Below are 11766 nucleotides of genomic sequence, written 5' to 3'. Positions count from 1 at the left end.
TGGCGATTATGGTGAACTGCACTGTGTCGTACACTTGGAAGTGGCTAAGACATCAGATCTGAAATGTTGCCAACGACACCAACAAAAAGTAACCTGGGGCGAGGCTGGGGCGGGGGGGGGGGTGAATTAGCTCAGTTCTGGTTGTCACTGCACAATGTGTGTGTACATCAAATTACCACGTTGTACAGCTTAAACGTGTATAATTTTGTCAATTATAGTGTCAGAAAGCTGGAAATGAAATAGAACAGAATAGAATAGAATAGAAGAATAGAATTGGATATAACAGAAGAGAGAATAAAATAGAATAGAATAGAGAACACAATAGAATGAGGTATAACGGAATAGAGAATAGAACACAACAGAATAGAACAGAATACAGGATATGATAGGATCGAATAGAATAGAATAGAACAGAATAGAATAGAATTGTATACAACAGGATAGAGAGTAGAATAGAATAGAATAGAATAGAACAGAACAGAATAGAATAGAACAGAATATAGAATAGGATAGGATCAAATAGAACAGAATAGAATTGTATATAACAGAATAGAGAACAGAATAGAATAGAATAGAATAGAATAGAATAGAATAGCACAGAACAGAATACAGGCTAGGATAGGATAGGGCAGAATAGAACAAAGCACAACAAGGCAAAATCCACCGAGCGATGCACATCCCACAACCATGAGCAGAGACCCCCAGTCCCTTGTCAAGCCCCCCAAATGAGGAAGCCCACGGAGGTCGCCCTTTTCGGGGGTGCTCGGGTAGGGCTGCTAGCTGCAGCCGGCAGGGAGCCCCGTCCTGCCTAGGATGACATCGTACAGGCCCCCGGTCCTCCTGTACTGCACGTCCCGGAAGCCGGCAGGGCCCAGGAGCGCGAGGTACTGGGCAGGGGTCCTCTCCCGGCCCTCTGTCTGCACGAGCATGTTCAGTGAGTAGAGCTGTGTGGTCAGAGGGCCCCGGCCGTCCGCGTCCAGGAGGCTTTCAATCACCAGGACAGCGCCCCCTGTCATGGGGACAGGTGGCCGTGAGCAAGGGACAGGGACGGGCCGGCCTGAGGACCCCCCCCCCTCCTCCCCGGCTCCTGTCCAAGCCCCCAGCCCCTCTGAGTCCCCTGCTGCCCTGGGTGCCTTATGCCCTCATCGGGGCCCTCACCCGACGCCCCCTGACCCCCTGGGCACCAGCCAGGTCTCCACCAGGCAGGAGAAAAGCGTGTGCACAAAGTGACCCCCGCCCGCCCGGCCACACGGGGGTCCAACCAGGAGAGAGCTGTGCACCACGAGAGCCTTCGACTTCCCGCGGGTTGAAGTGCAATGCGTTACAGGACGGGTATGCACGCCACGGGGTTCAATGAATGGCCTGACCCAAACGAGACCTCAGCAACACGGCCCCCTGAACGGGGTCCCCACTCTGTGCCGACACATCGCCCCGTGAGCTACCTGGTTTGCAGGCCCGACGGATCCTCGCCAGCAAACGGGCACATCGCGCATCGCTCCAGTCGTGCAGGACCCTCGCCAGGACGTAGAGCTCTGCCTCCGGAAGGGGGTCTTCGAAGAAATCTCCTGCGGCACGGGCAGGTGGCCTGGGGTCAGCGCACGACTCAGCCCCACCGGACGAAAACGGCACCCAGCATGGCAAGGTCACCTGGGCCGTGGCACACGGTCCCCAGGGGTTCCCAGCTGCGACCCCCAAACCCAGCCCTGGTGCAGAAAAGTCGGCACGGTGTTTGGGGCCCCTCTCTGTCCCTCCGTCCTTCGGACGCGGGACACGGTTTCCATTTCCATCTTCTTTGCGAAGGTCACGAGCACACAGGTCCCTAAGCACGGATTTCAGGACGCCCCAGCCAACCGGTCGGAGGCTCCCATCACAGATGCCCTGGGCCATAGAAGGTCGACCGCACGGCCGGATTGCGCCCCAAGCCTAAGATTGACAGGTCCCGAGCGGCCTGGGGGCGCGTCCCCGGGTCCCCATGTACACGCACAGCACAGGCGAACCCACCTTCCCAGAAGCGGATGCGGTCGTCCTCCAGGAATGAGAAGTGCTCCTTGGCCGCGCGCACGACATCGGGGGTGTCGAAGACGGTGACCCGACACCCAGGGTACAGGGCCGTGCACTCCTTGGCCAGAGCCCCGGAGCAGCCTGCAGGTGACCGGGGACACACGACGGGCCCCTCGATGCATCCGGGACCACACCCCAGGCAGCTCGGCCCAAACCGGCGAGCCTCCAACCTCCCCCCAGAACCTGCGTCTCCCGAGGGCTGGTGCTCAGTGACGCGGGCTCGGACGCGCACGCAGCACGCCGCGGTGAGGGCAAGAACGTTTGCTCAAAAGGCACAGAGGGTCGGCAGACCCTCCCTGCTAACGCCTGGACCTCACCTGAGTCCCACGTCTGCACCCTGTGCGGACAGGACTGCCCCCTGGCCAGGCCCCGGACCGTGTTCCGCGTGCACCTGCAGGCACCTGGGAAGCTCGCCCCCTCAACTTTCCGGCCCCACTGAGCCAGGCCGCGTCTGCAGCTGCGTGGCCCGTGCACGGGCGGGATCGGCGTCCCTTGGAGCACAGATTGTGGGTCCCGCCCGCAGGCCCCGGGTCAGAGCCACAGAGGGCAGGTTGTGCTCGGGGAGGAGCTCACGTCCCCACAGGTGCACGGGAACAGGACATTTCCGCCCCGACCCTCAGTGGGACTCCCACGGTATTGCCTCACGGGCTCGCAGGGCCCCAGTCCCACGCGTGGCGCCCCCGCTCACCGCCAACGTCGCAGATGAGCCGGAAGGGAGACAGGTCGAAGGCCTCCAGCACCGCTCTCCCGCTGACGCTCCAGACGTCCTGCAGACCGCGCATGAACTGCACACGCTCACCCTCTGACCTGCACGCAAAACCTGCTCGTCAAGGCCACGCCACAGCCCGTGCGCCCATCGCGGACAAGGCAGGGCTCCGAGCAACCAGCCGTGCGCCACAGACAGGTCAGGAAGGCGCGCGTGCGGGCATCGATGTATGCGCGTCCCGGACAGCGCGTGCTGTCGGGAGCCCCTGCTCAGCCGCCCAGCAAACCCACCTGAGGTCACCTGCTGTGGGGCTGAATGTCATGGTCCTTGGTCTCTGGAAGCCACTCTGGGGGCCCATTGCCACCAGAATCGGGGTTCTGCTGGTTTGAATTCAGGGAGCTCAGGAAGGTGTCCCACACCCCATGTGACAGGTCATTGGGTGCACGCACCCTCGGGCAGTGGCCCCAAACAGCGGGAGCCGGGGGACATGGGGACAAGGGTGGCCAAAGAAGCAGGGGTCTTGGAAGGACAGGAGGGGAGCGGAGGCACAGCCCAGAGGACTTCCCAGCCCCTGTCCGTCCTTCTTTCCCGGCCATTAGCCACCCGGGAACCCTGGAAACAGCCGCTGGGGCATCAGCAGCTCAGAACTTCAACACCAGACCCCACGTCCACACCACACCCGTGTTGAGACTGGAGCGAACCCACTACCTGCGTAAGTCTGCCCCAAGTAAAAAGTGTGCCTCGTTTTTGCACATCACTGATGCTGGGCATCGAGCCCTGTGAAGGGACGGACAGATTCCCATCTGCTCAGGAAACTCACCAGCACAGACATCACAGCAGCAAAGTCGGCTGCTTTTTTTTGCTTTGTTTTGTTTTGTTTTAAGTATCAACTTGCTTGTGTTTGGCTCTGTTGGAACATGGATTCAGCCCCACGAGGATGTGTGACGTAAACGTCATCCTGTAAGCGACCACGTGGGGAATTACCTGTAGATGGCCGTGAAGAGTTCGTTGGAGGGAACCCCAAACACCTCCTGGTACTGGTTCTTGCCGTCCCTGCAAACAGGCAGGACGCGGTCACCCAGGGCCTGACACAGTCGGGGAAACCAGCAGGCACACACAAGGGGTCGAACTTCCCACCTCCCGTCACAGACAGAACACACGGGACAAAACTCAGTGACCAAACGTGGGCACGGACCCCCTTCTGGTGCGGAACACACGCATGTCCAGGGCCACGGGCCACACGTGTAGCCTGGCTTTGCTGTGTGAGCGAGGAAGGACAGAATCTAACGACCGCGTAAAGGGAGCAGGAAGTGATGTGCGATTGGGCGATGCTGAGGCCAGAGGACTTGTCGGCCGCCATCTGGGGACAGAAGGGCCCATGCTATGCTATTACCAATGCCTATCAGTATCTGTCACATACCTATACCTATTCATCAATATCTGTCTATTAATATCTATCAGTATCTATCTACTATTGATCTACCTCCCTATCCATGCATCCATCCATCACATGTATGTATGTATGTATGTATGTATGTATGTATGATCCATCCATCCATCCATCCATCCATCCATCCATCCATCATGTCTGTCTGTGTATCTATCTACCTACCCATCCATCCATCATGTCTATCTATCTATCATCTATCTATCTATCTATCCATCCATCCATCCATGTACCCATCCATCCATCATGTCTGTCTGTCTATCTATCTATCCATCTATCCATGATGTCTGTCTATCTATCTATCCATCCATCCATCCATCCACCCATACATCATATCTATGTATCTATGTATCTATCTATCTATCCATCCATCCATCCACCACCCATCCATCCATCATATCTATCTATCTATCTATCTATCTATCTATCTATCTATCCATCCATCCACCCATGCATCTATCCATATATCTTGTCTGTCTATCTATCTATCTATCTATCTATCTATCTATCTATCTATCCATCCATCCCCCCATGCACCTACCCATATATCTTATCTATCTATCTATCTATCTATCTATCTATCTATCTATCCATCCATCCACCCATGCACCTACCCATATATCTTGTCTATCTATCTATCTATCTATCTATCTATCTATCTATCTATCTATCCATCCATCTATCCATATATCTTGTCTGTCTATCTATCTATCTATCTATCTATCTATCTATCTATCTATCCATCCACCCATGCACCTACCCATATATCTTGTCTGTCTATCTATCTATCTATCTCTCTATCTATCTATCTATCCATCCATCCATCCATCCATCTCCCCATGCACCTACCCATATATCTTTATCTATCTATCTATCTATCTATCTATCTATCTATCTATCCATCCACCCATCCATCCACCCATGCACCTACCCATATATCTTGTCTATCTATCTATCTATCTATCTATCTATCTATCTATCTATCCACCCATGCACCTACCCATATATCTTGTCTGTCTGTCTATCTATCTATCTATCTATCTATCTATCCATCCATCCATCCCCCCATGCACCTACCCATATATCTTATCTATCTATCTATCTATCTATCTATCTATCTATCTATCTATCCATCCATTCACCCATCCATTATATCTATCTATCTATCTATCTATCTATCTATCTATCTATCCACCCATGCACCTACCCATATATCTTGTCTGTCTGTCTATCTATCTATCTATCTATCTATCTATCTATCTATCCATCCATCCATCCCCCCATGCACCTACCCATATATCTTATCTATCTATCTATCTATCTATCTATCTATCTATCTATCCATCCATTCACCCATCCATTATATCTATCTATCTATCTATCTATCTATCTATCTATCCCTATATCTATCCATGATCCATCATATCGATGTATCTAGCTATCCATCCACCCATCCATGTATCTATTATCTACCCACCTACCCACCCATCTGTCTATGTCAGCAGTTTCCACTTGCAGGTGATTCTGTCCCCAAGAGGCACTTGAAATGTCGGGACATTTTTTTTAATTATCATAATTGGAATGATTGTACCAACACATGGTGGGAGAAGACCAGGGATGCTGCTCAACTCCCTGCACAGCCCAGGACGCCCCACCTCAGACTCTGGTCCAGCCACAGACGCCCCCAGTGACAACCCCAGGAATAGTTGTGGGAGCAGTATCTTATTGTACACCCCCTTCCCCACTTTGCTCCTTCAGCCCAAGGCCCTTTCCCTGGGCACCACTGAAGGTCAAGGACTTGTCATCAGGAAAGATTAGCACTACGTAAATTACATCGGTTAGGAGCAGGGGGTTTCTCACACCTGCTCTGGACCCCAGACCCAGCAGGGTTCCATTTGATTCTAAGGGAAACCTGGCAGTTCAACTGCACAGATGCCCTGAAACCAGCCTGCAGGGAACCCTGGGGCCCAGTCCACACCTCCGACCCCTCACCCACCTCACGGCCTGGGCCAGGTGGCCCCAGCACAGGTACGTCGTCCTGGCCAGGTACAGAAGCATGTTGCCCTGATACTTGGGACTGGCCCTGACCAGGTAGGTGCTGGAGAGCTCTGTGTTTTGATATAAAGCTGCAAAGAAACACAAAGAATAGGTTGGATTCTAAGTCACTGTCATATGCCCAGAGGCCACCATGCAGCTTTGAGGCAAGTCCCAGCTGCGAGCTACCCCCTCCCTGCACGTCTTTAAATGGCCAATCCCGTGCCTGAGCGTGCGTCCTTGTCTCCTGTCCTGGGAACCAGGGTTCTCGAATCTCCCGTCCTAAAAATGGACAGAATGAGCAACATACAGCTAAAATCTTGAATTTTGCCAAGTAAGGACATTAAAAGCAAAACAGAACCCACCATCACCACATTTCATGAGAGAAGCCATCTCAACACCAAAATATATAACGTTGTATCGAATGGCAACTCTTTAATGGGATATATTTAGTTCGATTGAGAATTACTCCCTTGTGGACGCTTTCCCCCCATTTTTCGCTTGCTCACTGGATACCTCGTGAGGGTAGCAATGCATGCACCAGCCCTTGGAGACCCCTAGAATGCAGTCAGCAAAGTACAGCCTGGGCAGTAAATGTGGCCCACTGCTTGTGTTTGTAAATAAAGTTTTATTGAAATCCAGGCACGCCCACTCATTTACATAAAGCCTCCGTGAGTCCAAAGCTGCTTCAACATGTCCTACACGGCTGGAAATACTTATTCTCTGGTTCCTCACGGGAAAATTGTGCCGCGTACGTATTGAAATGCCAAGCCGGCTTACCTTTTCCTCTGCTCGTCTCCACCTGAAGCAGCTTCAGGGACACACAGGTGTCCAGCAGGAGCCGTGTCCCATGGGAGCTGGTGCCCAGACGCACAGTCACTGCCGCTGAGCCCAGGGGCTCCGGGGCCTTGGAGAGGAGGTCAAACACACCCAGCTCACAGGCAGCAAACAGAACCTCGGAAACAAGGGGCCAGCGGTGAGCGAGCGTCCTGGGGACCACACTCACAGAAGCGCGGGGAGGCAGGGATGTGATTTCAGAGGACACAGTGCTGCCATGGAGAACGTTATGGCAGTACCTTAAAAACTCAGATGCAACCGTTGTGGAAACCAGGAGTTCTGCTTCTGCGTGTGGACTCCAAGGAATTCTAAGTGGACCTTGGAAAAGACACTTGTGGTTCCGTGCTCACTGGAGCGTTGTCCACGGGAGCCAAGATGTGGAAGAACCAAGTGTCCACGGATGGACGCAAGGATGAGCAGACTGTGGTCCATGCACACAGTATAATATGGCTCAGCCTTGAAAAGGAAGGACGTTCTGCACCTGCTACAACGTGCATGGACCTTGGGGACGTGATGCTCAGTGACACAAGCCAGACACAGAAGGACAGATCCTGTGTGATCCCACGTATATGGCGTCTCTAAACAAGACACATCCATAGACACAGAGCCTAGATGGTGGAGACAGGGGCTGGGGACGGGGACGGGGAGTCAGTGGTTCATGGGGACACAGCTTCAGTTTGGGAAGATGGAAAGTTCTGGAGACAGATGGTGGTGATAAGTGCAAAACAGTGTGAATGGGCTCAGAGCCACAGGTCTGTGCATGCAAAACAATTAAAACAGTGAACTTTGTGGTATTTCTATTTTAAAACAATAACATTTTCAAAAAAATTAAAAATTAAAAAAATGTTTAAAAATAAAAACAATAACATTGTCAAATTAAATTTTAAATTGAAACCTCCAGTTAATTTTTAAAATTGAAAACAAAAGTGTTTAAACAGAACTTACACAAATATTTGAATATGTTAAATTAATATTTTAAATACTAAGGTATTTAAATATTTAGACTAGAGTACATAAAACAAATAAAATAAATAAAATTTGAATAAATAAGTATTTTAAACAGAACAGAATCGAGTACATGAAACAAATAAATAAAATAAAAAATTACACTCGGGTTTTGTCTCCCTCTGTCTCAAAAATAAATAAGCATTTAAAAAATTGAAAAAAAAAAAGGGGGGCGCCTGGGTGGCTCAGTCAGTTAAGCGTCCAACTTTGGCTCAGGTCACAATCTCGCGGGTTTGTGGGTTCGAGCCCCACATCAGGCTCTGTGCTGACAGCTCAGAGCTTGGAACCTGCTTCAGATTCTGCGTCTCCCTCTCTCTCTGCCCTTCCCCGACTCGCACTCTGTCTCAAAAATAAATAAACATTAAAAAAAAATTCAAAATAAATAAATAAATAAAACTAATTAAAATATAAAATAAAGTAAGATGAAATAAAGAAAAGAAAAAATTAAGTTAAATACAAAATAAAGAACAGGAAAAATAAATTAGAGTAAAATAAAATAAATAAATATAATAAAATAAAATAAAATGAACTAAAGTGTAATAAAATAAAATAAATAAAATAAAACATAAGAAAACAAAATAAAATATAATAAAATAAAATGGAACGAAATAAAACAAAATAAAATAAAATAAAATAGAATAGAATGAAATAAAATAAAATGAAATGTAATGAAATAAAATAAAACAAAGCAAAACAAAACAAAATAAAATATAATGAAATGAAATATAATAAAATAAATAAAATAAAATAAAACATAACAAAGCAAAACAAAATAACATAAAATATAATGAAATGAAATATAATAAAATAAGATAAGTGAAATAAAATAAAACAAAACAAAATACAATGAAATGAAATAAAGTAAAATGAAATGAAATGAAATAAAACAAAACAAAATGAAACAAAATAACATAAAATAAAATATAATGAAATGAAATGAAATAAAATATAATAAAATAAAATAAATAAAACAAAATAAAACATAGCAAAACGAAACAAAATAAAATAAAACAAAAAATAAAAGAAAACAAAACAAAACAAAACAAAATAAAACAAAAAAGAAAATAAAACAAAAGAAAATAAAACAATATAAAACAAAATAAAACAAAAAATAAAGTAAAATAAAACAAAACAAAACAAAATAAAATAAAAAATGAAATAAAATAAAATAAAATAAAACATAGCAAAACAAAACAAAATAAAATGAAACCAAAAAGAAAAGAAAAGAAAAGAAAAGAAAACAAAAAATAAAACAAAAGAAACTAAAGCAATATCAAACAAAATAAAACAAAAAATAAAATAAAATAAAACAAAAAATAAAATAAAACAAAAGAAAAGAAAATAAAACAATATAAAACAAAATAAAACAAAAAATAAAACAAAAAATAAAAGAAAACAAAACAAAACAAAATAAAATAAAACAAAAAATAAAATAAAATAAAACAAAACAAAACAAAATAAAACAAAATAAAATAAAATAAAACAAAAAATAAAATAAAACAAAAGAAAATAAAACCATATAAAACAAAATAAAACAAAAAATAAGGTAAAATAAAACAAAACAAAACAAAATAAAATAAAACAAAAAATAAAATAAAATAAAACAAAACAAAACAAAATAAAACAAAATAAAATAAAATAAAACAAAAAATAAAATAAAACAAAAGAAAATAAAACCATATAAAACAAAATAAAACAAAAAATAAGGTAAAATAAAACAAAACAAAACAAAATAAAATAAAACAAAAAAGAAAAGAAAAAAGAAAACAAAACAAAACAAAATAAAATAAAACAAAAAATAAAATAAAACAAAACAAAACAAAATAAAACAAAAAATAAAATAAAATAAAATAAAATAAAATAAAATAAAATAAAATAAAATAAAAAAGTAAAATAAAATAGAATACAACAAGATAAAAAACGAAACAAAACCAAAGCAAATACGAATCCGCTTCCACTGTGCACTCGGGAAGCACCTGTTCGTGCCGCTGGGGGGGGGCGCTGTGGGGTCGACCAGCTGTCCAGGGTGTTGCCACCCAGCGGACAGGTTGGTCCTCAGGGCGGGTGGGGGCCAGGGCTGGGGGGCGGGCGGCCCGGAGCAAGCAGGGCGCGACGAGCCCCTCCCGCAGCTGGGCAGCCCGCAAGGGGGCGCCCGAGCGAGCGGCTCTGGGGTACCGCCTCCCGCCGTCGCCCCCACCCCGTCTGGCTCCACAAGATGCTCAATAAAGCGCCCCCCGCCTGCCCCGCCGTCGGGCCCGGAACAGCGTCGCCCCGCAAAGCAACAGCCGGGGACCCGTCCCGGCAAAGACGCAGCGTCAGAAGGAAGCCTCGCGCCCCAAAGAGGAGGACACGCGACGGCCAGGGACACACAGAAGCACGTGCACGGCCACAGCTTCACCCTTTGCGTCCCGACTCTGGCAGCGACCTTCCCTGCAAGGGGGCCTCAGAGCCGCGACGCCTGTCGCTTGTGGGGTGCCCACGGCTCCGTGTGGGGACCTTCACAGCTCGCGCCTGCAAGTGATGCGCAAAGTCTTCCAAGAACCGGCAAATCGTCATCGCGTCGTGCTTTTCCTCTTGCACAGTGTTTCGCATGGCTGCAGGGTCGGGGCGACCGCGCTGCCCGTGGCCACTCGCGTCCCACGTGGGCAGATGGCCCTTGGAGACAGGCGCGACCCACAGCATGGTCACCGCACACGGATGACGAGCGCCGGCTCCACACGTGCCTGGACGCGAAGAGCGGTAGGTCCGCCTGCGTCCAACGCGACCGTCGAGGCGACAGTTTCCTCCCGCGCTGAGCTCGCTGCGCAGCCCCAAAGATGCACGCGGCCCGAGGGGACCGGGGGCCTGTCGTCAGGCTGTGTTAACTCGCACCCTGTGATGAGGGTCCTACCAAGTGTTATCTGTGAAGCCAGGGCTTCCGGACCTCAGCACGGCTGACATCGGGGCCGGAAGACCCTCTGGGCCCGGGCGTGCTGTGCACCGTAGGGCGATGAGCAACGTCTCTGGTCTCCACCTGCCACAGGCCAGGGGCGCCCCCATCCCGGCTGTGACAATCAAAAACGCGCCCCGACACTGCCAAGAGTCTCCTGGGGGTAAGGCCCCTGGAGTAACGTTCTATCCATTTATCGACAAGCTCTATCTGTAAAATCCCGTTAAAATCATACTAAATCTGCGCAAGTTTGTATTGTTAGTGCTCTGTTATAGTCACACCGCCTCTTACTTGATTGAGGTTGTATCACCTGTTGTCACCCTTTCATTACTTGGTATTCTACTAAGGTTGTGTTAACTAGTCCCGTGCAAAGGTTGTCTTAACTCCCCCTGTACTAAGGTTGTTGTGTTAACTCTCCCTGTACAAAGGTTGTGCTCACACTCCATGTACTAAAGTTGTGTTAATTCTCCCTGTACTAAAATTGTGTACTAAAATTGTACAAATGGGGCGCCTGGGTGGCGCAGTCAGTTAAGCGTCCGACTTCAGCCAGGTCACGATCTTGCGGTCCGTGAGTTCAAGCCCCGCGTCGGACTCTGGGCTGATGGCTCAGAGCCTGGAGCCTGTTTCCGATTCTGTGTCTCCCTCTCTCTCTGCCCCTCCCCCGTTCATGCTCTGTCTCTCTCTGTCCCAAAAATAAAATAAAAATAAACGTTGAAAAAAAATAAATAAAATAAAATTGTACGAAGG

At 47.5% G+C, this 11766-nt stretch overlaps 1 protein-coding gene across 1 annotated transcript; it reads right to left on the bottom strand.

The window, feature by feature from the left end:
* Window positions 1–561: 561 nt before the first annotated feature.
* Window positions 562–10646, bottom strand: ASMT (acetylserotonin O-methyltransferase). The gene is made up of 8 exons (XM_045051086.1): window positions 10571–10646; window positions 7029–7430; window positions 6211–6340; window positions 3752–3820; window positions 2750–2868; window positions 2002–2142; window positions 1443–1565; window positions 562–1009 (listed from the first exon to the last, which is right to left on the bottom strand). The coding sequence occupies exons 1-8, from the start codon at window positions 10644–10646 to the stop codon at window positions 777–779; spliced, it is 1293 nt and encodes a 430-aa protein (XP_044907021.1). The 3' UTR covers window positions 562–776.
* Between the last annotated feature and the right edge of the window lie 1120 nt (window positions 10647–11766).

The sequence above is a fragment of the Felis catus genome, chromosome X (assembly GCF_018350175.1).
Source record: "Felis catus isolate Fca126 chromosome X, F.catus_Fca126_mat1.0, whole genome shotgun sequence".
Lineage (NCBI taxonomy): Eukaryota > Metazoa > Chordata > Mammalia > Carnivora > Felidae > Felis > Felis catus.
The sequence above is the reverse complement of the archived record's forward strand: the minus strand, read 5'-3'. Positions and strand labels throughout refer to the sequence as shown.